The sequence below is a fragment of the Chrysemys picta genome, chromosome 5, assembly GCF_011386835.1.
Source record: "Chrysemys picta bellii isolate R12L10 chromosome 5, ASM1138683v2, whole genome shotgun sequence".
Lineage (NCBI taxonomy): Eukaryota > Metazoa > Chordata > Testudines > Emydidae > Chrysemys > Chrysemys picta.
Genome location: NC_088795.1, coordinates 96521931 through 96549586, shown reverse-complemented (window position 1 = coordinate 96549586; position 27656 = coordinate 96521931). Strand labels below are relative to the sequence as shown.

General features: G+C 41.2%; 1 protein-coding gene and 1 long non-coding RNA gene across 2 annotated transcripts in view; one reads left to right on the top strand and one right to left on the bottom strand.

Moving 5' to 3' along the window:
* The window catches only part of KCTD8 (potassium channel tetramerization domain containing 8), a 165121-nt gene extending 152644 nt beyond the window's left edge, over window positions 1-12477 (bottom strand). Inside the window, exon 1 of the mRNA XM_005300616.4 lies at window positions 11122-12477. Coding sequence (XP_005300673.2) covers window positions 11122-11995 — 874 coding nt within the window. The 5' untranslated portion in view covers window positions 11996-12477. The remainder of the gene's footprint in view (window positions 1-11121) is intronic.
* Window positions 12456-27424, top strand: LOC112059887 (uncharacterized). The gene is made up of 3 exons (XR_002889145.3): window positions 12456-12555; window positions 14981-15126; window positions 16547-27424. It is a non-coding gene; the product is annotated as an uncharacterized LOC112059887 (long non-coding RNA).
* Window positions 27425-27656: the final 232 nt, after the last annotated feature.

Genomic DNA, 27656 nt, shown 5'->3' with positions numbered 1-27656 from the left:
AAAATAAACAAAAGAAATAGGATTTTCTCAGTTCACCTTATACAAGTACTATAGTGCAATCTCTTTATCATGAAAGTACAACTTACCAATATGGAGTTTGGGGTTTTTTACATAACTGCACTCAAAAACAAAATTTTGGAACCTAAAAGTCCACTCAGTCCTACTTCTTGTTCAGCCATTTGCTAAGACAAACAAGCTTGTTTACATTTACTGGAGACAATGCTGCCCACTTCTTATTTACAATGTCACGTGAAAGTGAAAATATGGCACTGTTGGAGTCGGCGTAGCAAGGTATTTATGTGCCAGATATGCTAAACATTTGTATGCCCCTTCATGCTTCAACTTGTAAAACTTTAGAGCCTACAATGTTTTGTTTTTTAGTGCAGTTACTAAAAAAAAAAAAAAAATTCTACATTTGTAAGATTGCACTACAGTACTTATGAGGTGAACTGAAAAATACTATTTCTTTTATCTTTTTTACAGTGCAAATATGTGAAATACATAAAGTGAGCACTGTACATGTTGTATTCTGTGTTGTAATTGAAGTCAGTATATTTGAAAATGTAGAAAAACATCCAAGAATATTTATAATAAATTTAAATTGGTATTCTATTATTAACAGTGCAATTAAAACTGTGATTAATCATGACAATTTTTTTTAGTCTAGTTAATTTGTTTTGAGATAATCGCAAGCATTAACTGCAATTAATTGACAGCCCTAAAAAAAAAAAAACTATACACAATAGTAGGGAGGAACCTGGAAAGCAGTAATGCTGAAAATGAGCTAGGAAAGATAATGGACAGCAGATTAGACAGAAGAAGTTTACAGTGTGACAGCAGAAAAGCCCAATGCAATTACAGCTGTGTACACAGTGGTGCCATGGGACAGAACAAGGACATAACAGTACCTCTCTCTCTAGTCCTGGAGCAGCTGCACGTAGAATATTGCATTTAGTTATTTTCCATAGAGACATTGGAAAAACTGAAGAAATTTCAGGAAAGAATGAAAATGGTCAGAGGTTGAGGCTTCTGAAGTATGAGGACATTAAAAGAATTAAATAAGCATGTCTAGTCTAACAAATTGCTAGTAGGGAGGGAGAGAAATATTAGAAGGGTGTAAATACCAAGTATGATGAGTAATTATTTAAATGAATACAAATACAAAGAATATAACCAGGAGTATTATTTTTTAATATAAGTATAACAATAGTACCAATGGGCCAGCTGACAATATGATCCCATTGTGCTAGGCACACAGGGAAATAGACAGTGCCTTCCCCAAAGAGCTTACACTCTAAATAAACAAGACAAAGAAGAGGGGAAGGGATACAACATAGCAGCAGAGTCAACAATGGGTTGGTCTGCAAGTCTCATGTTAGAGAAGGTGGTGGTCATCCCCTGGAGATGGGGCCTAGGTTGGACCCTATCTCCTTCCCCAGCTGATACTGCAGTATCTACTGAGGCTACTTCTTGTGTTTGCTCCCACCAGCTTGATTTACTCTCACCACCCAAAGTAGAATAATGAAATTAAAAAAAAAAAAATGGACAAAATTAAAGTAACCTTCAGGAAAAAAAATACTGTCCATAAAATCTACTAGGATGGATCAGTCTCCCATAAGAAGTGGTGGAACGGTAGATTGAAAAACTAGATTGAACAAAACCCTAGTATAATAGGGCACTAGCTTGTGTTTTCAAAAAGATGTTCTATATGACCCAATACATCTTTCCCATCTTTAACTTCTAGGATAGATAAATTATCTATCGTTATCCCATACTGACTCCCCTCATAAGTGAAGCGTCATAAGTACAGATGGCCAAAAAAATATATTCAAATTCCAACATTTTTCAAAGCAAAAAGCTTTTGTTTATGTGGTTTTGCTGTTTTTTTGTTTTTAAACAAAAAATTCTGTGGAAAAAAAAACTCAGTTTTGAACAGCTCCAGTCATAAGTAGTAAGTCATCACATTGGCACAGTATGAATTGTAGAGACACACACACAAACTTTTTTCTTCCATCTCCAGTTATGCAGCACTCAAACAGTTTTACAGACATCTGGATAATCAGATACTTATAATGCTTTGAAGATAGAATAGGAGAAGTTTCATTTGATAGAAATGATTATTGATAACAAGGTCTGTCCCTATTTATGAAACAGACCTTATTCATTAGTTCCCATATATTAGTTAAAAACAATTAAAAATTATTGACATAGTTACTACAAACAACATAAAAATAACAAATTATCACTGTTTGGCCCCTGGCTGGTATGGCTATATATTAAAAACAATTAAGAAACTGAACCTTCCTCTTTTCCAGAATTACTGAAATCCAAGCAAGAATACCAATTAAGTAACAGACATTGGATTCTATCATGCAAATGCTCACTCATGAACGTTAAAATTTCCCCTTGCAGGGAGAACTGACACAGACTATACACCATTGAAATCTTAATGAAGTCCTATTTTGAGGCCTTAAGTGTTGCATATGCCTTTGCTGGTTATTTATATAGGACTGAATTTCACCCATTGTTAGATCCTACTTAGTGGAGTAGACTCATTTAGGTTAAGGAAAAAAATACATGAGTAAATTAATTCTATAATCCTTAATGATTATATAGGATGGAAAACCTAAAAAGGACAGTGATATTTAGTTGATTAAAATTAAAAAAAAAAAAAAAAAAAAAAAAAAACAGCAGTCAAGTACACACAATATGCAAATAAGCATGTTGACCCTGTGCTAGTTATGACTGCTTCGGTTTGGACACGAGTTTTTTCTGTTCATTCAACCAGCATATGAATTTTAACAAGAGAGCAAAATTACTTTTTTCCTCAAGAAGCATACACATTTTTTTAATCAAACTACAATCAAACACTTTTCCAGAAACACATTGTGATACTTTTGGTTCATTCAAGCTAACAGACTGCCTTATAACTTTTTAAAGGTTGAAATGTAATGTACTCCTCCACTGGCCCTACTGTTGCCAACCCTCCAGGATTGTTCTGGAGTTTCCAGGAATTAAAGATTAATCTTTAATTAATGATTATGTCATGTGATGAAACCTCCAGGAATACATCCAACTAAAATTGACAACCCAGGGCTAGGGCTAGCTCTAGGCTTTTGCCGCCCGAAGCAAAAAGATGGCCAGAATGCCGCCCTTGAAAATGTGCCCCTCCAAGCACGTGCTTGGTTTGTTGGTGCCTAGAGCCGGCCCTGAGTAGTAGAACAGCAGCTATCCTGCAGGTACAGAGATAACTAACGTATAGTAAAAGTTTGTTATAGTAACCTCTTTTTCTAAAGACCATTTAAAATCATGTGGCTGAATCAAAAACTTTTGTTTATAGTAATCTCTCAATGTCTGAGCAGTAGAAGTTCATGTTTTCAATAAAAATAATATGGTTTGCACACTCCTAAATAAAAATTTCCCTGAAAGTATCACGATAAATAAATCCTTACAAACACACTGAAGTGATCTGACATCAAGAAGCAGTTCTACAAGATGATGTTACAGATCCAGCAAATGTTACAAATCCAGCAAAGGCAGCTTCTCCGACATTCTAGCTTTATTCCCAGTAGTAGAGTCATCCACAGACAGTACATTTCTGGAATGGCATCAAAACCAGTGTGCCCATAGCTTCCAGTACCACAGATAAAAATAACTTAACATACATATTGGTCATCTAATACCTTTCTTAGCCTACAGTATGCAAATAAAAGAGGTTTTCCCGGTCATTTTAAAAAATAAAAATCAGAGATTAGACTCGCAACAGCTCCATTTCTCTCCAACCTAGCAGGTCACCATACCCTATTTTTAAATATGATTTTATTGTGGAAGGTATCAAAGCTAGGCCTTACCAACATCCTGTTAAAAAAAAAAAGTCAGCTCATGGGTCTTGCTTGCTTTTATTAAAGTAATTGCAACAATGATATTATACCATTTGTAGAGAAGCTCAGATTTTATAATAATTTAATCAAATATAAAAGCAAACATACTTTAAAAATACATACGAATATTATTTATTCTTGCATGGTTTGAAATCAATACATAAATCAAATCTATGTCTTATTTGACTAACAAGTGAAATTAATGTCCCAGAATGCTGGACTTGATAAGATTTTAGTTTGTTTAAAGTGGCAGAAAAAGAAATAATTTCCCCATAATAGCACTTTACTGGTGCACAGTTTGATCATCTCTTTGCATTCAGAGACTTATGCTTGGGAAGAATGACAAGAGATAGAATATGCATAATTTATTTATTTTTAGACTGAATCAAGGTGTGAGCTGTCACCACTGCAAGGCAGGATATTCAATAATTGCTTTGCTTTGGTTTTCTAAAAGCTAAGAGACTGATCAAATTGGCTATGGTCCTGTGCAACTGTCTTAGAGAACCAACAAGCCTAGATCCTGACATGATCAGAAATTTTGAATTGTTTTCAGGCTGTATGGTCGGTTTTAGATGCAGGCAAACATTGATGAGGGAGTTGGTGGTAGTACTAATTTATTACCTGATGGTGGGAGGGTAGATTCAAAATATCTACATCTATGTGGATCTACCGGTCTTCTGTCCCAAAATGATGCCACATAAGAGCCCAAAGAGGCTACTTTAGCCTTTTCTCTTGATTAGAGAAATCTCCACTGAATGGCTCTGCTATCACTCTGTGACCTGGAGAGGGCCCTGGAGATTTCTGTTGACCCACCCACCCCAGGCATACATGCTAGGAACTGAGCTGTGGATTTGGCACTTTAAGAGAAGCTGACACCTCACATCATATTTTATCAACGTGCATTTTTCCACTTTCTAAAATGTCACATTGTTTTTTCTTCTCTTTTTTTCATTATGAAAACAAAAAGGACTATTTTAATAAAAACCAGTATTTGGTTCCTAAAAGTTCATCTCTTCCTGCTGGTTATTCCCTGCTGATTATGAAGTCATTATCACTTGTTTGTGACAATTTCTACAGAAACCATAGTGATCTCACAGAGGGGTATGACTTCAGGTGGAAAATAAGCAACATAAATCCATGCAAGTATCACTAGTTACAAATGAAAATGGGAAAGCAGAAAATGTTATATGTGAAACAAAAATGTCTAAACAGAAAAAAATTCCAAGTTTTTCACGAGGCATTACTGGATCTTTCTTATAATAAACATGTCAACTCAGAAGAGACAGCTTCCAGCTGAGCACCATGCTCTCAACACCCATAATTCAGACTGAGTCGCAGATGTTAAATGTGAAATCCATTAAGACCAATTAGATTTTCCAGAAGAAGGTACAGTAAGAGCATGTGGAGGCAATCCCATATTACACAACAGCACCAAGAAAAACAAAGAAGTCAGACAGCTCAAAATGTAAGTTATACGTTTTATCTGAAAAGTGACCAACCAGGATCTCAATACTGAGCTGCCTGCAATCATTTCAAGTAAAGAACTAACTTTGGCCTACTCTTTTGTAATAGAGATATACCTATCTCTTAGAACTGGAAGGGACCTCGAAAGGTAATCGAGTCCAGCCCCTTCCTTCACTAGCAGGACCAAGTACTGATTTTTGCCCCAGATCCCTAAGTGGCCCCCTCAAGGATTGAACTCACAACCCTGGGTTTAGCAGGCCAATGGTCAAACCACTGAGCCATCCCTCCCCCCTTTCAATATGAAAAACACTTTTGTGGGGTGTGATGGGGTGTTCACAGCACTGGAAGAGTTTTTATGATGGCCAGGCAGGCCAATTAACTCCCCAGGCTGCACCTGGAGGAGGAGCCGGGGAGCATGGAACTAATTGAGAGCAGGCTCAGCTGTGCAGGAACAGGTGGGGCCTGTATAAAGCCAGGTAGCTGGAAACAGCTGGGGGCTACTAGGAAAGGTGGCAGTAAGCAGCCACTCCCTGAGAGGAGGGTTAGGAGCTGGTATAACCAGAGAGAGCGAGCACGGGAACCAGGTGTAGCAAGAAGCTGTCCAGAGAAGTATCAGTGAGGGCTGGTAGGGGAAAGCCCAGGACTGTTGAGTTGAGGGTCCCTGGGCTAGAACCTGCAGTAGAGGGTGGGCCTGGGCTCCCCTGCCAGCCACTGAGGGAATGATACTGTGGGGCAGTGAAAAAGAAGACTGCCTAGGACTGCTAGGATGAAGGAACTGTGTTACCCCCAGAAGGGAGGAACGCTGAATGACCTAGCCGGAGGCCTGAGTCGCGAAGAGGACACTGGTTCCTGGGACTGACAGAGGGGATGCAAACCAGAGGGAGAGACAGGATGACCTACAAACCATGAAGGGAATACTGACCTCAAGAGCTAATCCCCAGAGCAACCAGGAGGAGCCAGACCAGCAGTGAGTGATGCACCCTGTGAGATTAGGCAACGGGAGGAATAGGGCAACGCTGATCACATACTATGTACAACCAGCCAATTAATCAACACTTTTGGATGACAGCTTGGAAGTGTCCTACAGAAAAGAAGCCGGGGAGACCCCTTCTTTCTCTCTCCCTAATCCCATGTGTATGCATCATTATACATAGTAAGCTGTGTCACTCTGGTGTCATCTGGGGCATGGGGGAGACAGATAAATTCTGTTTTATACTTAGAAGTTACATGGAGTACAATCCCCCCATGAAAGTTATCAGAGGGAAAATGCAGTTCATTCTCCTGTAGCTGTATGGGCTTTGCAGTGCCAACATGAATTAAAAAGTAAATTTATTTTGGATTACTAAACAGACATGACTAGTAATACAAGAAGCAAATTCACTGAGCACTTTTTAGAGCAGAGACACACTTTAAAGTTAAATATTCGTCATGTAGCAATTGTATAGGTAAATGAAGAAGTCATTACATACCTACTAGCTTACACACAACTGCGGGCACTACAACCTGATTTCTTAGAGTTCTGGACAACACTAAGGAGGAATGACTGAATGTGTGCTTTTCAGGAAATGTTAAAGCTGTTGCATGACTTCCTCATGTGCAGTGTCAAACAAATTTTGGTTCTTGAATCAAAGTTAGGCTGATAGTTGCAGTCTAACTATGGATAAGTGTTCTCTAAACTAAATAAACACAATCATAAATCGATCTGATCTACAGTAAGCTTTAAAAAATGAATATGGTAAAGTTGTAGCTGATCATTTCAAACCAAAACACCTAGTAAAGTTAGAGGTATACTATTACACTAAGTTTAATTAATGGTGAAAAGCAAAACTAAGTTTGACAGCATGAAGTTAACAGTACAATGTACAGACTAAAGGAGACATTCTGCCTTCAAATTTACATCAATAGTTCCCTATGGGTGATCAGTGCATGTATCCAAGGACTGGATCTGACCCTAAGGAAGCTGTTTGGAAGTATATTTCTCACTAATCTAATGGATCAGTATATCTTACTAATAGCTGCATAGCATGTCATTCTTAGAAAACAGTTAAAGGTCCACAATCTACAAATAAACAGTCAACAAATCCTGAGGTCTCTGTGACTATTATATGATTAGAGTACAATTATTAACACTGAGCCTGGTAAGTCTGAGACTAACATGAATAACAAGATAGCTAAAAGGATTTTTTTAAGTTGTAGAAAGATGAAAGCGTGAATATGTAACAGAAAATTAGGCTCCTTTCCTGCATAACACCAAATTAACGTTCTGATATGGGACAAAAAAAAATTACAAACAAAACTTTGTAACAGAATAAGGTTCAATTCTTTTAGTGCTTTAGTTGTGAAAACATGAAGGGCTCTTATACCTTTAGGGAACCACTCTGTGTTGAGTGCCGTGTGACTACTACCAGCCTCCTCAGTGAAAGTTCCGGGAAAATCACCCTTGTAGCAGGCCCATTTCCTCCTCATGTTCCAGCATGCATAGCGGAAGTGTGGCTGCAGCGCCATATTTGGAGAGACTGCAGTATCCACTCTTTTCTATGCCCAGCCAGCTCGGCTTGTGGGTAAGGAGAGGATGAGACATGGCACTGTCAGCTTCCCCCTTCCTGTGGGAGAATCTAGTACCAGCAAATACATTAGCCCTGAGTAGTCCTTCCACTCATGGTGAGTAGCACAAAGGCAGGGGTGCAAGGGATAGCCATTCCCCCACTGTGTACTTGTGCCTGGGCCAACCACAATCTTGCCTTTACATTTCTAAAGCAAGGTAACCAATCAGACTATTCTATTTAACAAATTGTGTTAATTACACCATCAATCTGAAATATAGTTTGTTTAAAAAAAATGATTTAAAAGTACTTGCAGGTAGTTCACTATGCCTTTGTCCCTCTGCCAGTTTCTGTGATTTTACAAAAAAATTTCCTCTCCCCTGTTGCTGTGTGAAAGACCCACACAACCATTAGGGAAAACTGTCTAATTATATAAAAGAAACCATAAAATTATTCTGAATAAAGTGCTGTCAAATGCATAAACCAAACTGGAAAAAAATAGGGAAAGCATTTTTCACTAATTTCTTTCAGCTGTGGGAATCTTAGGTGTTACTTTTAACAATAGTAGGTAAAAAAACAAAACCCTCAGACAGAAGGATAATTTTTAAGTTGAAATATCATATTTTTAAACAATTAACCACATGTTCTACTTTTTACAAATAAAAAAAATGGAAAAATACAAACAAAATAAAAATTACAATGAGATCCCTCGTATAATTACACTGAAGCCCATGGAGTTACACCAAGGATTAATTTGCCCAGTGATGTAAAACAGAGCACTGGTCTTTACAGTAACCTACAACACATTGCATAATCCAAAACATTATGAAAATCAACCAACAAAGACCTACAAATAGTTTGGGGACAATAAATAATTCTGGATCAGGCACTAAAGGCCAAATCCGGTACCTACTGATATCTATGGCAAACTCCTCTGGTCTTCAGTGGGACAGGATTTGACCCTAAGGGGACATTTAATTTAATATAGGGTCTGATCCTGTAAACCCTCCATATGCAAGATTCTCATGACCCACATGAGGCTTACAGAATCAAGACCATAATTGATATATTTAAAAATAAAGTTACAGTCCAAACTAAAAATCCTTTGTCATGAATATTTAAACTTTGCAATGCTTTAGTGGACAAGAACAGATCTTAAAGTTCTAAGAAAAAAATATGGATTAATAAATATAGTTAATAGAACCATAATATTTCTGTTTGTCTTTTCAGATTTGAATAAAAATCAGTGCAGTTTATTGAATATTAATCTTTTAAAAAATCATTAGATTAATATGCACACACAAATATATAATTACATACTTGGAAAGCTATTTCTGGAAAAAACAGAACTTTTGATATTTTCACAGTCTTAGTAATAACCATCAGAAATTTATTATATATTTAGGAATATCTATGCATATCTCCCCACAACACACACAGAAGGGGAAACTAATAATTAAAATAGTTTGCAAAGTCGATCCAGAAAAGTGAAATGAAAGCCATCCTAAAACTCAGTGTTTGTCGTCTTAGTTAAAAGCAGTGTGATTTGATAGATCTTGGAAATTAATTTTCAAAATATCAGGTTAATACATACTGTTATATATCTTATTGAAAGATAATTAGCAGCATGATGGTGCTGACCATCTACATAACACAGTGTAGTATACATTATTGAATTAATTTTCCCTCTGATGGCAAGCTGTTGAAATCTATCCATTCTGATAAACACTCTGCCCAGCTATAGTTTTGTACACAAAACAGGTTACTTCATTTAGTCTTACTAGGGGAGAAGTTAGAAGTGGTTCTAGCTACCTCCTAATCTCCCAGGCAGATGTTTTACTAAAACATTCCTCCTGTGCTCAAAAAGCATGAAAGCACACAAACCCAGGAGGAGCCACTGAATGGAAAACGATTATCTCTTCCACATGCTTTAACTCAACTCTCCAACACATTAAAAAGGTTTAAGGCTTCTTGTGTCTTTGAAAGAAAAATCTCTGCCAAATGATTTGGTGTTTTCTATCCAGCTGTGTTTTCATTAGTCCAAATCGCTCTCTAGTCATCATCCTACATAGTGCGATTTAAAGTGTGCAGTCTAACAACAAACGTCCACATTTCATCTGCCATTTTCGACAGACCCGAAGTCCGTAAGTATACCACAGTACACTATAAAAGAATTATTTAAGGAACCGTGTATATGCCATGGAGTTTTCTTCTTTGATACCCTTTGGAAAGTTGATTCTCTCATCACGGTTCAGTTCTATCCTTCACTGAAAATGTGCCCAGATGGAGTCTGTTTATTTTGCAGTTAATGAGAACGGAAGGAAATGTAGCGATAAAATATTAAAACCCTTCCTTGCTTCCAGCACTGCTGTTTTAATCTTTGCAAAGCCCAACTTGAACAAAAACGGTGAAACCCTCAAAGTCAGACATCACTGCTCTCTCCCAAAATCACGTACATCTTTAAAGAGAGAAAGAGATAAAAGCAAGGCTGGTGGTTGTTACTCTAGACAGCTTTTGACTAGCGATAACTATGTTTTTGATGTATGATGCAAAAAAACCCCATGTGAAGTACTGTGGATTCACTCAGAATCTCTCTCCAGCTTCCTAACATTAGTCATTACACCTGACAAGCACCAGTCCTTCTATTAGCCAGTGCCTATGCACTGTATTCAGAATCAATTTCTTACAAATTCCAGATTAAGCTCTTTTACATATGGTACAAATACACACACACCTGCATTGTAAAGCTATGAGTTTTCATGAATGACTGAACTAATCGCACTGTAGGAAGCAGCAATCCTATGGACATTTTGAAAGGGAAAAGCGTCTGATCTGAACAAATTAGAAGCAGAGGGACCACAACCTGTTCTCCCAAAGGCACCTCAGTTAGGATTACTTTGACTCTACTGCACTTTGGGTGGGGAGCAGCAAAAGTAAGTGGGATTTGATGGGGGTGGGGGGCAGCTAGCCCTTTTCTACGTCTTTAAATAGATGCTGCCAAGTCTCTCCCTCCATCCTTGAGGGGGGGGGGGGGTGAATATCAAAGTATTTTATAAGGGAGGGTTTTGCAATGAGGCATGCACAAGCTCTCACTCGGAACCGGCCCCTGCTCCTGGTCACTGCAATCCGGGCTGAGTCCTGGCGGAGGAAAACACCTGCCTGCCCTACCACACATGAACACACCAAGCCCATGGCCTGCCTCCCTGGGGACTACTGCCAGGTGGGCAACTTACTGTAGAAGATGTACTCGGTGTAGCTGCTCCAGATCTTGTCCTCCCTGTACTGGTTGATGAAGGCGGCGGTGCCGGTGGAGTTACAAGCCACCATGTGGAAGCCGGCCTCCGAGAGCCGGTCAAACGCCTGCTCCAGGTAGGTGAACTTGAGGTAGAAGCGGGAGGTGTATTTCTCCGGGGGCCGGTCGGGGTCCCGACTCTCGTTGAGCGTCTCCCCGAACACCTCCTTGGCCAGCGCTATCCTGCCGCACACCATAATCCGGGCCACCCTGCGGAACTTGGCGTCCGCCTGGTTCTCCCGCACCGTGGTGTACGAGCCCCGGTAGCCCACGGTGAGGAAGCCCGAGCGCTTCTCCAGAGCGGCCCCGGCCGCCGTCCGCAGCAGGAGGTCGCCGCTGCCCTGCGAGTTGCTGTCCTCCAGGTCGCTCTGGCAGCCCTCGTCGTTGAGCGAGCCCTGTTTGGTGACCTTGGGGGAGAGCAGCTTGACCAGCTCCCCCAGCTGGAAGTACTCGGCCTCCCGCAGCAGCCGCTCCTTCTCCGGGAAGTGCTCGGGCAGGGCCAGCTGCTTGTCCCGCAGATAATCCAGCACGTATCTGAAGAGGAAGCCGTCGCGGTCGATGAAGAAGCGCGCCCGGCTGTCCCTGGGCAGCTCCCTGGCGGCCGCCTGGCTGCCCCGGCGCGGGGAGAACATGCTGGCCAGGGTGCTGTCCGGGACGCTGAGCAGCGTGGAGTGCTTGGTCACATACACCTGGCCGCCCACGTTCAGCTCCACCACCTCAGGGAAGGGCGAGCAGGACGGCGCGGCGGAGGAGGACCCCATGTCACTGATGGGTAGGATGGTACTGCTGCCGCCGCCCGTGTCCTTCAAAGCCATGGCTGCAATGGACGAAGGGAGCGTCTCCAAGCCCCCCTAGCCCGGACGGCGCGCGTCTGCTCAGGCCGGCGGGCTCCGCGCGGCTGGAGGGCTCGGCCCACGTGTGCGCCCGGCTCCGTGCCCCAGCTGCAGGGAACTTCCCCGGGGCGCGCCCTCTCCCCCTCACTGCCCCATCCGGAGCTCCCCTCCCTCGGAAGCGTCTTCGCAGGCTTGGGCCCCGCTCCCTGCCCGCAAAGAAGGTACCAGTCCCTGCGCCCCAGCTGGAGGGCTTTCCCAAGGCGCTGTGTCCAGCAGCTGCAGCCCCTTTATCGTGCCGCGCAGTCCGCAGGAGCGCGAGGGGCGGTGTGCGGGACCAGCTCCTTTTCAGCATGAACAGCCCTGCCTCTGCCCGCCGCTGCCTCCCCGCTGTGCCTGAGCAGCAGCAACTCCCAGCCCCAGGCAGCAGCAGCAGTTCGGGAAAGCCGCGCTGACGTCAAGCCCCGGCAGCAAGGAGAAGTGGCTGGAACTTTGCAAGCAGCTGTCACTTAAAGGGGCAACCTGAAGGGCGTTACTAGGAGTGGGTAAGAACTGGATCCTGCCAGGTTTTATCCCAATCCCCTACATTCTACTGCCTAAATTATTCTGGTGCGCCGCTAGGAGAAGCTGCACAGCTATTAAATTCAAACTGTAAAACTGCAGCTATGCAACCAAATATTAGCCAGATCCAGCAGGATACAGGCTGTGGTGGGAGTGGGGCAGATTTTTTTTGGTGGAACTGAAGAATCAATAGGTCTTCTCTATTTCTGGTTTTGTGGCTAAAATTTGCAGGATCGCGCAGCCAGATCTGAGTTTTTGCTGTGCTATTTCAGTGGGGTGTATCAGGGTCTGGATTTTCAAGGTGCAGTAGGAGCAGCTAAATATGTTTTTTATTTAGGCAGTGGAATTTGGGTGATTTAGACCCAAAAAATGGCAGATTCCGTGAAGATCCAGGTACCTGGTTTTGGTTGCACTGTTGAACCCAGATGCATTGCCATCTGGAATTTTTGTTAGTATAGAAGCAGCTAAACTTGTTCTCTGTTTAAGCAGTGGAATTTGCAAAGTGGAAGCCTAAAACTGGCTGGATTCACGTTCCCAATCTATGTATTTGCAATCTATCATGAAAGGAATAGGGATTTAGATATTTTTGGTGTAAAATGAGTTTCTACATGTTTGTAGATATTTGTATGTTAGAATTAGAGGTTTTGAGACCTAAAATTGGATGCAGATGCCACATCTTGGTATTTGCAGCCTGTTATGCTTGGATACGCTAGGTCGGGGGGGGGGGGTGTTAATACAATGAGAAGAGCTAGACTTGTTCTCTGTTTAGGTAATAGACATTGGGAATTTGAGCCAGCATTTGGCAGGATCCACCTGCCACATCTAGTTTTTTGTGGTGCTGTTGTGTCATGGCTCAAGGTATTTTTGTAAAGTAGAAGGAGTTAAAATTGTTCCCCATTGAGGTCGTCAAGGCTACTTCCCCACTCTGAACTTTAGGGTACAGATGTGGGGGCCTGTATGAAAACTTCTAAGCTTAACTACCAGCTTAGATCTGGTCTGCTGCCACCACTCCCAATGTGCTAATTCCCTTCCCTGGGTAGCCTTGAGAGACTCTTCACCAATTCCCTGGTGAATACAGATCCAAACCCCTTGGATCTTAAAACAAGGAGAAATTAACCATCCCCCCTCCTTTCTCCCACCAACTCCTGGTGGATCAAGATCCAACCCCCTTGGATCTAAAAACAAGGAAAAATCAATCAGGTTCTTAAAAAGAAGGCTTTTAATTAAAGAAAAAGGTAAAAATCATCTCTGTAAAATCAGGATGGGAAATAACTTTACAGGGTAATCAAACTTAAAGAGCCAGAGGACCCCTCTCCAGCCTTAGGTTCAAAGTTACAGCAAACAGAGGTAAACACCCTAGTAAAAGGTACATTTACAAGTTGAGAAAACAAAGATAACTAACATGCCTTGCCTGGGTATTTACTTACAAGTTTGAAATAGGAGAGACTTGTTCAGAAAGATTTGGAGAGCCTGGATTGATGTCTGGTCCCTCTTAGTCCCAAGAGCGAACAACCACCAAAACAAAGAGCACAAACAAAAACCTTCCCCCCACCAAGATTTGAAAGTATCTTGTCCCCTTATTGGTCCTTTGGGTCAGGTGTCAGCCAGGTTACCTGAGCTTCTTAACCCTTTACAGGTAAAAGGATTTTGGAGGCTCTGGCCAGGAGGGATTTTATAGTATTGTACACAGGAGGGCTGTTACCCTTCCCTTTATAGTTATGACAGAGGTAATGGAATTTGAGGGCTTGGGTATAAAAACCAGTAGGCAGCAGGTAGATCCCATTTTTATCTTTTTCTGGCATTTCTCACCCAACTGGTAGGGGGCACTGATCACCAAGTGCCTGCACTGAAAATGTCAAAGAGGACCATAAGAAAACCCAATCTGTCATTTTACAGAAGTAAGGAAGGAGTAGGCGTGACTGAGTTTAGATTAAACTACAAATATATCTGGTACTACTTTTACAAGCCTTGATTTAGTGTGATCTTGACCACTAACTGTGGGTTTGTAAAACTGATAAGCAGTCCTGAGAATGAATGAACTAGAGGAAAGGGTGTTTCACCAGAAATAGAATGAATTTCCTTGTCCTTTCCAATGTTCTGGGATGTTTTATTTAAAATGCTCATGAAGGTCAGAAAGATCAGTGTTCAAATGGTTGGGTGCTTGGGAGACATGGGGGTTGGTTTGTTCAATTGCCCTTTTTAGTCACCAGTGAAAGTGATTTCATTGTTTTGCCGTGGCTCCTCTGAAGTGTGCCGGTTTTTGCAATTGACAATTGCACCAAATTTCTATTTAAGAGACGTAGGACTGGAACATGAAATAGCTGGGATGTTGCAGTTTAGGACTGAAGTGTGGCAAGGGCTTTTAAGGAGCTAACCCTTCTCTCTCTTTACCTACTCTTCTTCCCAAAGGCATTATGCCTATTCCTGCCTGGTGTCATGCCTCCAGCCACCATCTCCCTGAACTACCCCACAGCCTCCAAGGTGCTCTGGCTCCAGAAGCATTATAGAAGCTCCCCGACTTCCGGAACGGAACGCTTGCATAAATTGAATTTTGCGTAAGTCGGTAATATCTCCGATAATTACACACACACAAAAAACTTACGGAATATACAGTACTTTTTTTGTAAGTCCGGATTTCCGTAAGTCAGGTTTGCGTAACCCGGGGAGTGTCTGTACATATTTAACAGTATCGGGGGTAGCGTGTTAGTCTGTATCCACAAAAACAACAAGGAGTCCGGTTAGGGTGACCAGATGTTCCGATTTTATAGAGGCAGTCCCAATATTTGGGGCTTTTTCTTATATAGGCTCCTATTATCCCCAACCCCCTGTCCTGATTTTTCACACTTGCTATCTGGTCACCCTTAGTCCCGACTCCTTGATATTTAACAATCTTCACAGTTAGGCTTCTAAGGATGTTTAACTTGAACAATGTAAATGAGATCAATCACCATGTAGGTTTCCCTAAGTTCAGCAGGTTTCATTTGATACTTACATAAAAGTTATGCAAAGATGTGTGTAAAATGGATGTTAACATATTACTCTGAGAAGGAGAACATTTGCTTTCAGGATTATTAGGAAGGAGGGAGAATCCTTCCGTTTAATGCTCTGCCAGTGTCTCAGTCATTTGAATAATCTTTATACCTAATGCTAGTCATTGATTTATTAAAGATCACCCTTGTCTGCCCCTCATCTGATTGGCTCAATATTTGGGGGTTTTGTGCTCAGGCTCCAGGTACTAAAGTCCACTCCTGCTCTCACTGGAGTCAGTGACAAAAGTTCAAAGGACTTCAAAGGAGCAAGAACTGGTATGAATGGTATGAAGATAGCATACTCACTTAGTGCTTAGCACAATGAGGTCCTGACCTCTGAGTGGAGCTTCTAGGCCTAACTCAATACAATTTTATTTTTATATATTTATTTCTTTATAATCTTATGCCTCTATTAAGCAAGGGCCTCTAACTGAGGCTTAAACTGAAGAGAGGACACTAGAGGAAGTTTTGCCATGACCTAGCACCCTTATTCACATGACTACACGTGAGGTTAAAAGTCAATTTCCTGCACTCAGTTCTACCAGTTTTGAAGTGGAAACAGAATATGGTAGGAATGAAAAGACGTGCTTTTGTCTGACTTATTGCTCAATCAAGTAGAGCTGGTTGACAAATTTCCATTATTTTTCCTCAAGTTTCAGCCAGCTCTGCTTTTAACTAGTTTTATAATTAAGTATATATTTCAATATTTGGAAGTAAATTCTTTTTAAGAGGAATGACTTTACCACAGAAGAGCAATCCAGATTAAGGCAAATGGTTGAAAGACATTAATTTTAATATGCATTCACTGTTATAATCTGAGGTCAGTACAATCTTATGGCATGTATACGTTTATTTGAATGAAGGCGGTAGAGTTAATTAACTTTGTTTCATGTATTATTTCAAAATAAAGCAACAGAAAATTAATAAAATGTTTTACACATTTCAGGCAAAGAACGAAGTGCAATTGAAATTTGGATCATAATTCTGGACAAAAAGGAACTACAGAAACTCCATAGCCTTCATGGATGAGTGAATTATACATCCTGAATGCCCTGCTAATAAGATGCCTGGTCCTGTGGTGCTTTGGCAGGCTCTTGCTCAAGTTAGTGGGAGTTGCGCCTGTGTATAGATTTGCTGGGTCAGGCCTGAAGAGCAGTTTATCATTCAGTAAAAGTCCCAAATGATAAATATGCTACAGAGTTTAGCACTGTAATAAATTATAGAAATTATCAGTGATTATGTTGTATCCCAACAAATGACAACAAAGTTGTAGATTATAATGCAACAACATTTACTGCCCAATTCATTTATTGCTAGCACAAGTATGTTTATATCACATTATATTATAATAAAACATTTGGAGCCCATTTATGCAAGTAACTTTACTCTCAGAAGTAATCCCTTGAGTTCAATGGGACTGGTCATGTGAGTAAAGCCACTTGGGTTGGAGTCTGCAGGATCAGGAACCTAAGTAGTGTTGTAAATTTATATAACACTTTATACATTTCTATTAGTATTATAGATTAGTTAGTTGCACTGCTGGGACTGAAATGAGAATAAACTAGCATGTACATTTAATTTTGAAAAAAAACACTGAGACATTCCTTGTAGAGTACATAGTTACTGATTGTTCTAAAAGTAGGAATGGTTATACACTTTGCTATAGCTACATTTTATTGTGTTTGGAGTTCCAAAGGAATGTTCAGCAATAGATCTGATGTTAACTAATCAAGAACAGTTTGGGAAGTTTGCTACACAAGGACTGTGGGAGTTTTGATTTTTAATGGTTTGTGTGTTCTCATGTTCCAAAAGCGTTTACAAAGGTTACTGTAAAGTAAGCTCTTGTGTATTGTGACTGCATGAGTTTGCCTGAATTATTCCCTTCTTGGTCTATGTGAGTTTATGTTGTAAAAACTGATGTGTTCTCAGGGTCCAAAAGCATTTATAAAATGGGGAGGCTGCTAGGTAAGAGATTCAAATCCAAGACCCCTATGGTAGCATTCTCTGAAACACTTTCAGTTCCACGTGCAGGGCCAGTTAGAGAGGCAAAACTGCATGGTCTCAATGCATGGATGAGAAGGTAGTGTAGAGAGGATGGTTTCAGGTTTATTAGGAACTGGGGAACCTTTTGGAAAAGGAGGAGTCAATACAGGAAGGATGGGCTCCACCTAAGCCAAAATGGAACCAGATTGCTGTCATTTAAAATTAAATAGGTCATAGAAGAGTTTTTAAACTAAGGGGTCGGGGGAAACCTACAGGTGCAGAGGAGCACACAGTTCAGACAGAGACATCCTTAGGGGAGGATCTATTAAAGAGGAGAGGATAGAAGTTGATAAAGTGCAGGTAGGAACTGAAGAGAGATAGTCAAATGAGAGAGTCCCATTCAATTACCTCACATGAAGGCAGACAACTAAATATTGATACATTTTATAAGTGTATGCAAATGCTTAGTCTAAATATTAAGCAAGGCTGGATTTAGGAGCAAGCGACTGCCTGGGGTGCTAGGCTTGGGGGGAAGCAAGCTTGGGGTGCTGTTTTTGTTGTTAGTGACAAAAGAGAAAATAGAATGTTTGAAGTAAAACGTTTCAGGTATTCCGTATGTGGCTTCATTTTTTATGAACCTTTTAGAATGTTCTGGATCTTTATAGAATCTTGTGAAACCTTCTAGACTTTGAGAACTACATTTTCCTCCTTGAATATTGTCAGCCATGCCCTCGCGAGTATATAAGGGGGAGGGCATTGCCAGTGAGACAAAAGAATGAAATGAAATGAGCCCAGCTGTGATATTGTGACAATGGTGTGAACATGAAGAGAAGAAACAGTGGTGTCAAGGCAAGGATCCTTGCGCTGAATCCAAGAGCTTTCTTCATGCCTTGTGGGTGCCATTCCATCAGCCTGGTTGTGTCAAATGCAGAGTCATCTTTTTTAGATTCAGCATCTCTCTTTGGAGTACTACAAAGGATATACGTCCTGTTTTCAGCATCAATAATCAGGCGGAAGGTCCCCATGGACAATGTTAAAATCTGACTATGAAACAGATAAGTGATACTCACTGGAAGAGCCACATTGACAGTGCAAGGCCAGTGAGGAACCAATTGACTGAGATGTACAACACCCTGATAGAACTGGCGCAGTTGAGTAAAGCCAAGGCCGGAATCTGACACGAGGTGCAAAGCCTGGCAATCCAGATCGCTGACTTCAAATTTCTGATCTCAGTTGTGGTTTGGCATGATATCCTACTCCATTATAAGCAAGCCATTACAAACTCAGTTGATGGACATCGTGACCGGTACTACTTTGATGAGAAGTTGCCTTGATTTTGTTGTGGCCTACAGAGAAAACAGATTTGGAGATGCCATTGTTGCTGCCAAAGAAATGGCAGAAAACTTAGGAGTTGAGCCTGTCTTCAAAGAAACTCATATTTATTGGAAGAAGAGAGAGTTTGGTTACGAGGGCAGAGATGAGGTAATGGGACGCTCAGAAGAAAAATTCAAGAGGGAGATTTTTTGTTCATTCATTGACACTGCTCAAGTGTACATCAAAGAAAGGTTCGGCTAAACGAAGCTCCACGAAAAGACCTGGAGACCTTTTGTCTGACCTTAGTAAGCTGCTGGCGAACAGGAAAACACTCTTGAACAATTATATGGACTTCACTGAACACTGACACATGGGGAATGTTTGGACGTCAATGATAAAAACCTCTGTGTCGAATTGGACAACATGCATCACATTTGCCACAAAGGAAGCACTCTCCACTCCAAGTTCTTCAATTCATTCATGATGCAGAGCTGAAGGAACTTTTTCTAATGTGTGGATAGCTTCGAGGATTCTGCTCACACTGCCAGTCACAGTCGTGAGTGGTGAGTGCAGTTTTTCGAAGCTCAGGCTCATTAAAACATATCTTTGATTGATGATAGCTGATGAGCGACTGTTGTCACTTGTTATTTTATCACCTGAAAATGCCATTGTCCAGTCTTTGGATCTCTCTTACCCTATGCTTCAGTTCGCGAGGGCAAAGGCGAGAAAAGCGACATTTTGAACTAACGGACTAGCGTTAACAGTCTAAGGCTGTCACCTACTGTAACACTATTTAATACTGGTCCACCCAATGTTGGTGAACAGTTCAGTTTCTTGATATTAGTAAATTTCAGTTGTTATTCTTAAAATTTAAAAGTTTCTATAAGCTTAGAGGAAATGATTTTTTTTTATTTCCTTATGTATGGCATGGATAAATACAGATTTACAGATCCTAGCATGCAAATTATTCATCTTATATGACAGGAATAAATCATGCATGAAAATTGTGCATCAAAGTTGTGAAATTGACTACAAATACAATAAAAATAAGGTATTCAAAAGTTTAACAAATCTAGGGGGAAATGCCAAAGACGGTCCTTTCCTGGAATACCATTTAGTCTAGGGCCAGCCCTGATACGAAGATGGATGAACTTGAGTGTCTGGTATTAAATGAGGATATTGATATAAGAATCACAGAAACTTGGTGAAACAATGATAATCAATGAGACACAGTAATAACAGGGTACAAAATATATATAATGACAGAGTAGGTTGTGTGGATGGGGAGTGGCACTGCATGTGAAGGAAAGCAGAGTAAATATAGTAAAAATCTTAAATGAATCAAAACAGTACCATAAAATCTCTATGGATAAAAATTCCATGCTTGAATAATAGAGGATAGTAGTAGGAATATTCTACTGACCACTTGACCAGTTTCTAATGGGGGACTTCAGTCACCCTGACATCTGCTGGGAGAGCAATACAGCAGTGTACAGACAATCCAGGAAGTTTTTGGAGAATGTTGGAGACAACAACTTCCTGGTGCAACTACTAGAGGAACCAATCAGGGGCCATTCTCCTCCTGACCTGCTGCTTACAAACAGGGAAGAATTGGTAGGGGAAGTAGAAGTGGGTGGCAACCTGGATGGCAGTGACCATGAGATGGTTGAGTTCAGGAGCCTCACAAAAGGAAGGAAGGAGAGTAGCAAAATATGGAGCCCAGACTTCAGAAAATCACACTTTGTCTCCCTTAGGGAATTGATGTGCATGAGGGGAAAGGTGTCTAGGAAAGCTGGCTGTATTTTAAAGAAGACTCACTTAGGGCGCAGGAACAAACCATCCCGATGTGCAGAAAGAATAGCAAATATGGCAGGCGACCAGCTTGGCTTAACAGTGAAATCTTCAGTGAGCTTAAACACAAAAAGGAAGCTTACAAGAAGTGGAAACTTGGACAGATGACTAGGGAGGAGTATAAAAATATTGCTCGAGCATGCAGGGGTGTAATCAGGAAGGCCAAAACACAACTGGAGTTGCAGCTAGCAAGGGATGTGAAGGATAACAAGAAGGGTTTTGACTGGTATGTTAGCAACAAGAAAAAGCTCAGGGAAAGTGTGGGATGCTTAATGAATGGGGGAGGCAACCTAGTGACAGATGATGTGGAAAAAGCTGAAGTACTCAATGCTTTTTTTTGCCTCGGTCTTCACAGACAAGCTCAGCTACCACACTGCTGTCCTGAGCAACACAGTCTGGGGAGGAGGTGAGCAGCCCTCAGTGGTGAAAGAACAGGGTAAGGACTATTTAGAAAAGCTGGACATGCACAAGTCCATGGGTCCAGATCTAATACATCTGAGGGTGCTGAGGAAATTGGCTGATGTGATTGCAGAGCCATTATCTTTGAAAATTCGTGGCGATCGGGGGAGGTACCGGACAATTGGAAAAAGGCAAATATAGTGCCCATCTTTAAAAAAGGGAAGAAGGAGAACCCGGGGAACTACAGATCGGTCAACCTCACCTCAGTCCCTGGAAAAATCAGGAGCAGGTCCTCAGGCAAACCATTTTGAAGCACTTGGAGGAGAGGAAGGTGATCAAGAACAGTCAACATAGATTCACCAAGTCATGCCTGACCAACCTGATTGCCTTCTATGATGAGATAACTGGCTCTGTGGTTATGGGGAAAGCAGTGGACGTGATATATCTTGACTTTAGCAAAGCTTTTGATACGGTCTCCCACAGTAATCTTGCCAGCAAGTTAAAGAAGTATGGATTGGATGAATGGATTATAAGGTGGATAGAAAGCTGGCTAGATTGTCAGGCTCAATGGATAGTAATCAATGGCTCGATGTCTAGTTGGCAGCTGGTATCAAGCGGATTGCCCCAGTGCTTGGTCCTGGGGCTGGTTTATTCAACATCTTTATTAATGATCTGGATGATGGGATGGATTGCACCCTCAGCAAGTTTGAGGTGACACTAAGCTGGGGGGAGAGGTAGATATGCTGGAGGGTAGGGTTAGAGTCCAGAGTGACCTAGACAAATTGGAGGATTGGGCCAAAAGAAATCTAATGAGGTTCAACAAGGACAAGTGCAGAGTCCTACGCTTAGGACGGAAGAATCCCATGCATCGCTACAGGCTGGGGACCAACTGGCTAAGCAGCAGTTCTGCAGAAAATGACCTGGGGATTACAGTGGATGAGAAGCTGGATATGGGTCAGCAGTGTGCCCTTGTTGCCAAGAAGGCTAACAGCATATTGGGTTGCATTAGTAGGAGCGTTGCCAGCAGATTGAGGGAAATGATTATTCCCCTCTAGTGAGGCCACATCTGGAGTATTGCATCCAGTTTTGGGCCCCCCACTACAGAAAGAATGTAGACAAATTGGAGACAGTCCAGTGGAGGGCAACAAAACTGATCAGGGGGCTGAGGCACATGATTTACGAGGAAAGGCTGAGGGAACTAGGCTTGTTTAGTCTGCAGAAGAGAAGAGTGTGTGTGTGGGGGGGGGGATTTGATAGCAGCCTTCAACTACCTGAAGTGGGGTTCCAAAGAGGATGGAGCTCAGCTGTTCTCAGTGGTGGCAGATGACAGAACAAGGAGCAATGGTCTCAAGTTGCAGTGGGGGAGGTCTAGGTTGGATATTAGGAAACACTATTTCACTAGGAGGGTGGTGAAGTACTGGAATGAGTTACCTAGGGAAGTGGTGGAATCTCCTTCCTTAGAGGTTTTTAAGGCCCGGTTTGACAAAGCCCTGGCTGGGATGATTTAGTTGGTGTTGGTCCTGCTTTGAGCAGGGGGTTGGACTAGATGACCTCCTAAGGTCTCTTCCAACCCTAATATTCTATGATTCTATGATTGTGATGGTGACTGAAATGCTCAGGGAGATTAGAGATACTACAAAAATAGAAAACTCAGTAATAATGTGGGATTTCAACTATCCCCATATTGATTGGATACATGTCACCTTAGGACGGGATGCAGAGATAAAATTTCTAGGCACCATTAATGACTGCTTCTTGGAGCAGCTAGTCCTGGAACCCACAAAGGGAGAGGCAATTCTTGATTTACTCCTAAGTGGCTCACAGGGTCTGGTCCAAGAGGTGAACGTAGTTGAACCGTTGAGTAATAGCAACCATAATGTAATTACATTTAACATCCTGGTGGGGAGGAAAACACCAAAGTCGGCCCACTATAGTAGCACTTAATGTTAGAAAGAGCACTATACAAAAATAAGGAAGCTAGTTAAATGGAAATTAAAAGGAACAGTTACAAGAGTGAAATGCCTGCAAGCTATATGGAAACTTTGTAAGAACACCATAATAGAGGCTCAGATTAAATGTATATCCCAAATTTTTAAAAAAAACAGTAAGATGGCCAAAAAAATGCCAATATAGGTAAACAGAGTAAGAAAGAGATGGTTAGAGGCAAAAAGGCATCCTTTAAAAACCGGAAGTCAAATCCTACTGAGAAAAATAGAAAGGAACATAAACTCTGTCAACTCAAGTGTAAAAGTATAGTTAGGCTAAAAAAGAATTCGAAGAGCAACTAACAAAAAACCCAAAAACCAACAGCAAAAAAAAAATGTAAGTACATCAGAAGTAGAAAGCCTGCAAAACAATCAGTGGAACCACTGCAAAATCAAGGTGCTAAAGGAGCACTCAGGGAAGACATGGAGAAGACGCAGAGAAGCTAAATGGATCTTTGCATTGGTCTTCACTGCAGTGGTTCTGAGGGAGTTTCCCATATCCAAGCCATACTTTTTAGGTGAAAAATTTGATGAACTGTTCCAGATTGAGGTGTTGATAGAGAAGGTTTTGGCAAAATTGATAAATTAAATGGTAATAAGTCACCAGGACCAGATGGTATTCACCCAAGAGTTCTGAAGAAACTCAAATATGAAATTGCAGAACTACTAACTATGGTATATGATCTATTGCTTAAATCAGCCCCTGTGCCAGATGACTGGAGGATAACTAATTTTTTAAAAAGGTTCCAGAGACAATACTGTCAATTATAGGCCAGTCAGCCTAACACCAGTACTAGGCAAATTGATTGAAACCATAGTAAAGAATAACTAGTGTGACAAAAGTTCCTCCTCTACCTTGGTGGGTCCTGTGCTTATTGGCAGCTTTGCTCCCTTCACAGATTCACCCTGTGGGTCAGGAAACAGTCCAGAGACCTTCCCCTCTGGTAGAAGCTATAGTCCAGGTCAATTCCTCCTGTGTTTGATCAGGAGTTGGGAGATATGAGGGAACCCAGGCCCGCCCTCTACTCCGGGTTCCAGCCCAGGGCCCTGTGGACTGCAGCTGTTTAGAGTGCCTCTTGGTACAGGTGCACGACACCTACAACTCCCTGGGCTACTTCCCCATGGCCTCCTCCCAACACCTTCTTTGTCCTCACCACCGGACCTTCCTCCTGATGTCTGATAACGCTTGTACTTCTCCGTCCTCCAGCAGTACGCCTACTCACTCTCAGCTTCTTGCACGCTTCTTGCTCCCAGTTCCTCTCACACACTTCCTCTCCTCTGGCTCCCCCTGGCTTGACTGGACTGAGCCCTTTTATAGCATCAGAGGGGCCTTAATTCGAGTCAGGTGCTTAACTCCCTCACCTGACTCTTAGCAGGTTAATTGGAGTCAGGTGGTCTATTAGCCTGGAACAGCCCCTGCTCTGGTCACTCAGGGAACAGAAAACTACTTATCCAGTGACCAGTATATCTCCCTTCTGCTACTCTGCTGTTCCCAACTGGTCTGGGTCTATCACACGAGGATTACTTGTGGCACCTTAGAGACTAACAAATTTATTGGGCATACATTATCATGGACTAAAACCCACGTCATCAGATGTGTGGAGTGGAAAATTCAGTAGGAAAATATATATACAGAGTCTCATTGGAGTCTGTTTTTGAAGTTTTGTTGTTGAAGAATTGCCACTTTTAAGTCTGAAATTGAGTGTCCAGGGAGGTTGAAGTGTTCTCCAACTGGTTTTTGAATGTTATAATTCTTGATGTCTGATTTGTGTTCATTTATTCTTTTGCTAGAGGCTGTCGGATTTGGCCAATGTACATGTCAGAGGGGCTGGCACATGATGGCGTATCACATTGGTAGATGTGTAGGTGAATGAGCCCCTGATCGTGTGACTGATGTAATGCCTATGATGGTGTCCCTTGAATAGATATGTGGATAGAGTTGGCAACGGGGTTTGTTGCAAGGATAGTTTCCTGGGTTCGTGTTTTTGTTGTGTGGTGTGTAATTGCTGATGAGTATTTGCTTCAGGTTCAGGGGCTGTCTGTAAGCGAGGACTGGCCTGTCTCCCAAGGTTTGTGAGAGTGAGGGATCTCCTTCAGGATAGGTTAGTAAAGAATAGAATTATCAGACCTATAGATGAACACAATTCGTTGGGAGAAGAATCAACAGAGCTTTGTAAAGAGAAATCATGCCTCACCGATTTACTGAAATTATTTGAGGGGGTCATCAAATGTGGATGAGGGTGATCCAGTACACATAGTGTACTTGAACTTTCAGAAACTCTTTGACAAGTTCCCTTGCCAAAGGCTCTTAAGCAAAGTCAGCAGTCATGGGATAAGAGGGAAGGTTCTCTCTTGGATTTTAGTAACTGGTTAAAAGATAGGAAATAAAGGGTAGGAATAAATGGTCATTTTTCACAGTGAAGAGAGGTAGGTAATGGAGTTCCCCAAGGATCTTTACTGGGACTGGTCCTATTCAACATATTCATAAATGATCTGGAAAAAGGGGTAAACCGTGAGGTGGTAAAGTTTGCAGATGATACAAAATTACTTAAGTTAGTTAAGTCCAAAGCTGACTGCAAAGAGTCACAAAGGAATCTCACAAAACTGGGTGACTGGGCAACAAAATGGCAGCTGAAATTAAATGTTAATAAATGCAAAGTAAACACACTTTGAAAAACAGAATCCCAACTATACGTACAAAATGATGGGTTCTAAATTAGCTGTTGCCACTCAAGAAAGAGTTCTTGGTGTCACTGTGGATAGTGCTCTGAAAACACCTGCTCATTGTGCAGTTGCAGTCAAAAAAAGCTAACCAAATGTTAGATGCTATCAGGAAGGGGATCGATAGGACAGAAATCATAACGCCACAATATAACTCAATATAATTCAATATAATACTTGAATACTGCATGCAGTTCTGGTCGCCCCATCTCAAAATATATATTCGTATTGGAAAAGGTATGGAAGAGCTTCCATATGAGGAGAGATTAAAAAGACTGGGACTGGTCAGCTTGGAAAAGAGACGACTAAGTAGGGGTATGATAGAGGTCTATAAAATCGTGATAGTTGTCGAGAAGGTGAATAAGTAAGTGTTATATACTCCTATACATAACACAAGAACCAGGGATCACTTGATGAAATTAATAGGCAGCAGATTTAAAACAAACAAAACTCAGTACTTCTTCCGACAATGCACACAACCTATTGAACTCATTGCCAGGGGATGTTATGAAGGCCAAAAGTAAAACTTGGTTTGAAAAGTAATTAGATAGTTCCATTGATGGCTACTAGCTAAGTTTGTCAGGGACACAATCCCATGCTCTCAATATCCCTAAGCTTCTGACTGCCAAATGCAGATACTGGATGACTGGGGATGGATCACTCAATAATTGCCCTTTTCTGTTAATTCCCTCTGAAGCATCTGGCACTGGCCACTGTCAGAAGAGAGGCTACTGAGCTAGATGGACCATTGGGCTGACTCAGTATGGACATTCTTATGTTTTTAAGATGTTGAGCTCTCACAGCTCACTTGGTGTTTTTGGTGCTCAACACTTCTGGTAAGCCGGCCCGATATGTCTGAGTGGGCATATATCTGCAGTCAAAGTGTGACAAATTCTGCACATCACATAACTGAGTGCAGATTTTTCCTATCTGATGTGGCTTATATAAAATTTTTGTTGGATTGGGCAATCATCCTTATTTTTTCCTTATTAAGAAAAAAGGTAGGGAAATTTAATACATTAGCATTGTTAACATAAAATTATAGGTGAGAATTTATATGCATAAAGATCAGGAAATTCAAAGTTATGGCCCCCAGATCCATCATAACTTGGCCACAGTGTACATACATAGATGTGGACACACAAACACACTAGATGCATGGAAGGTCCAAAGCTAAAGATGCTTTGGGAACCATAACTCGGAATGTCCTGATTGTTATGCATTTAATGTATCAGCCACAGCCTTGTATTAACACTGAAAGGTGCAGTGAGTATGTATATATGACTAATAGAATAAGTGACAAAAGAAGAGGAGTTCCAGGTTATGGCTCCAATTCTGTAAATATTTTAGGCACATAAGTGAGAATGTATATATGGATTAGCCCCATTAAGTTTGATGAGACTATTCATGTATGCAAAGTTACTCATGTGCATCTGTATTTGCAGGATTTGTTTCGGTCTCAGTTACCTTGCTGTTTTTGATAGGAGTGGGGCCTGGACAATTTTGATATGCACGGTTTTAACATGTTATCTGGTATATATGTTATTATGTAATAATAAAATAATAATTTAGAGCTTAATATGTATTTATTTGCCTCTGTAAGAGACAGGATGGTATAGTGAACTATACTGGCTTTTTGGTTTTTCATTATAAACATCTACATATAAAACTTTTGCTTTTTCCTTATATTCTTTATACTTTTTCTTAAAGTTTCACTGAAACACCAAATCAGAGCATAAGGACAGAATGTCTTCATCGTGCAGGGTGCTGCATTCAAAAAAGAAACCTGCAGAATTCATTGTA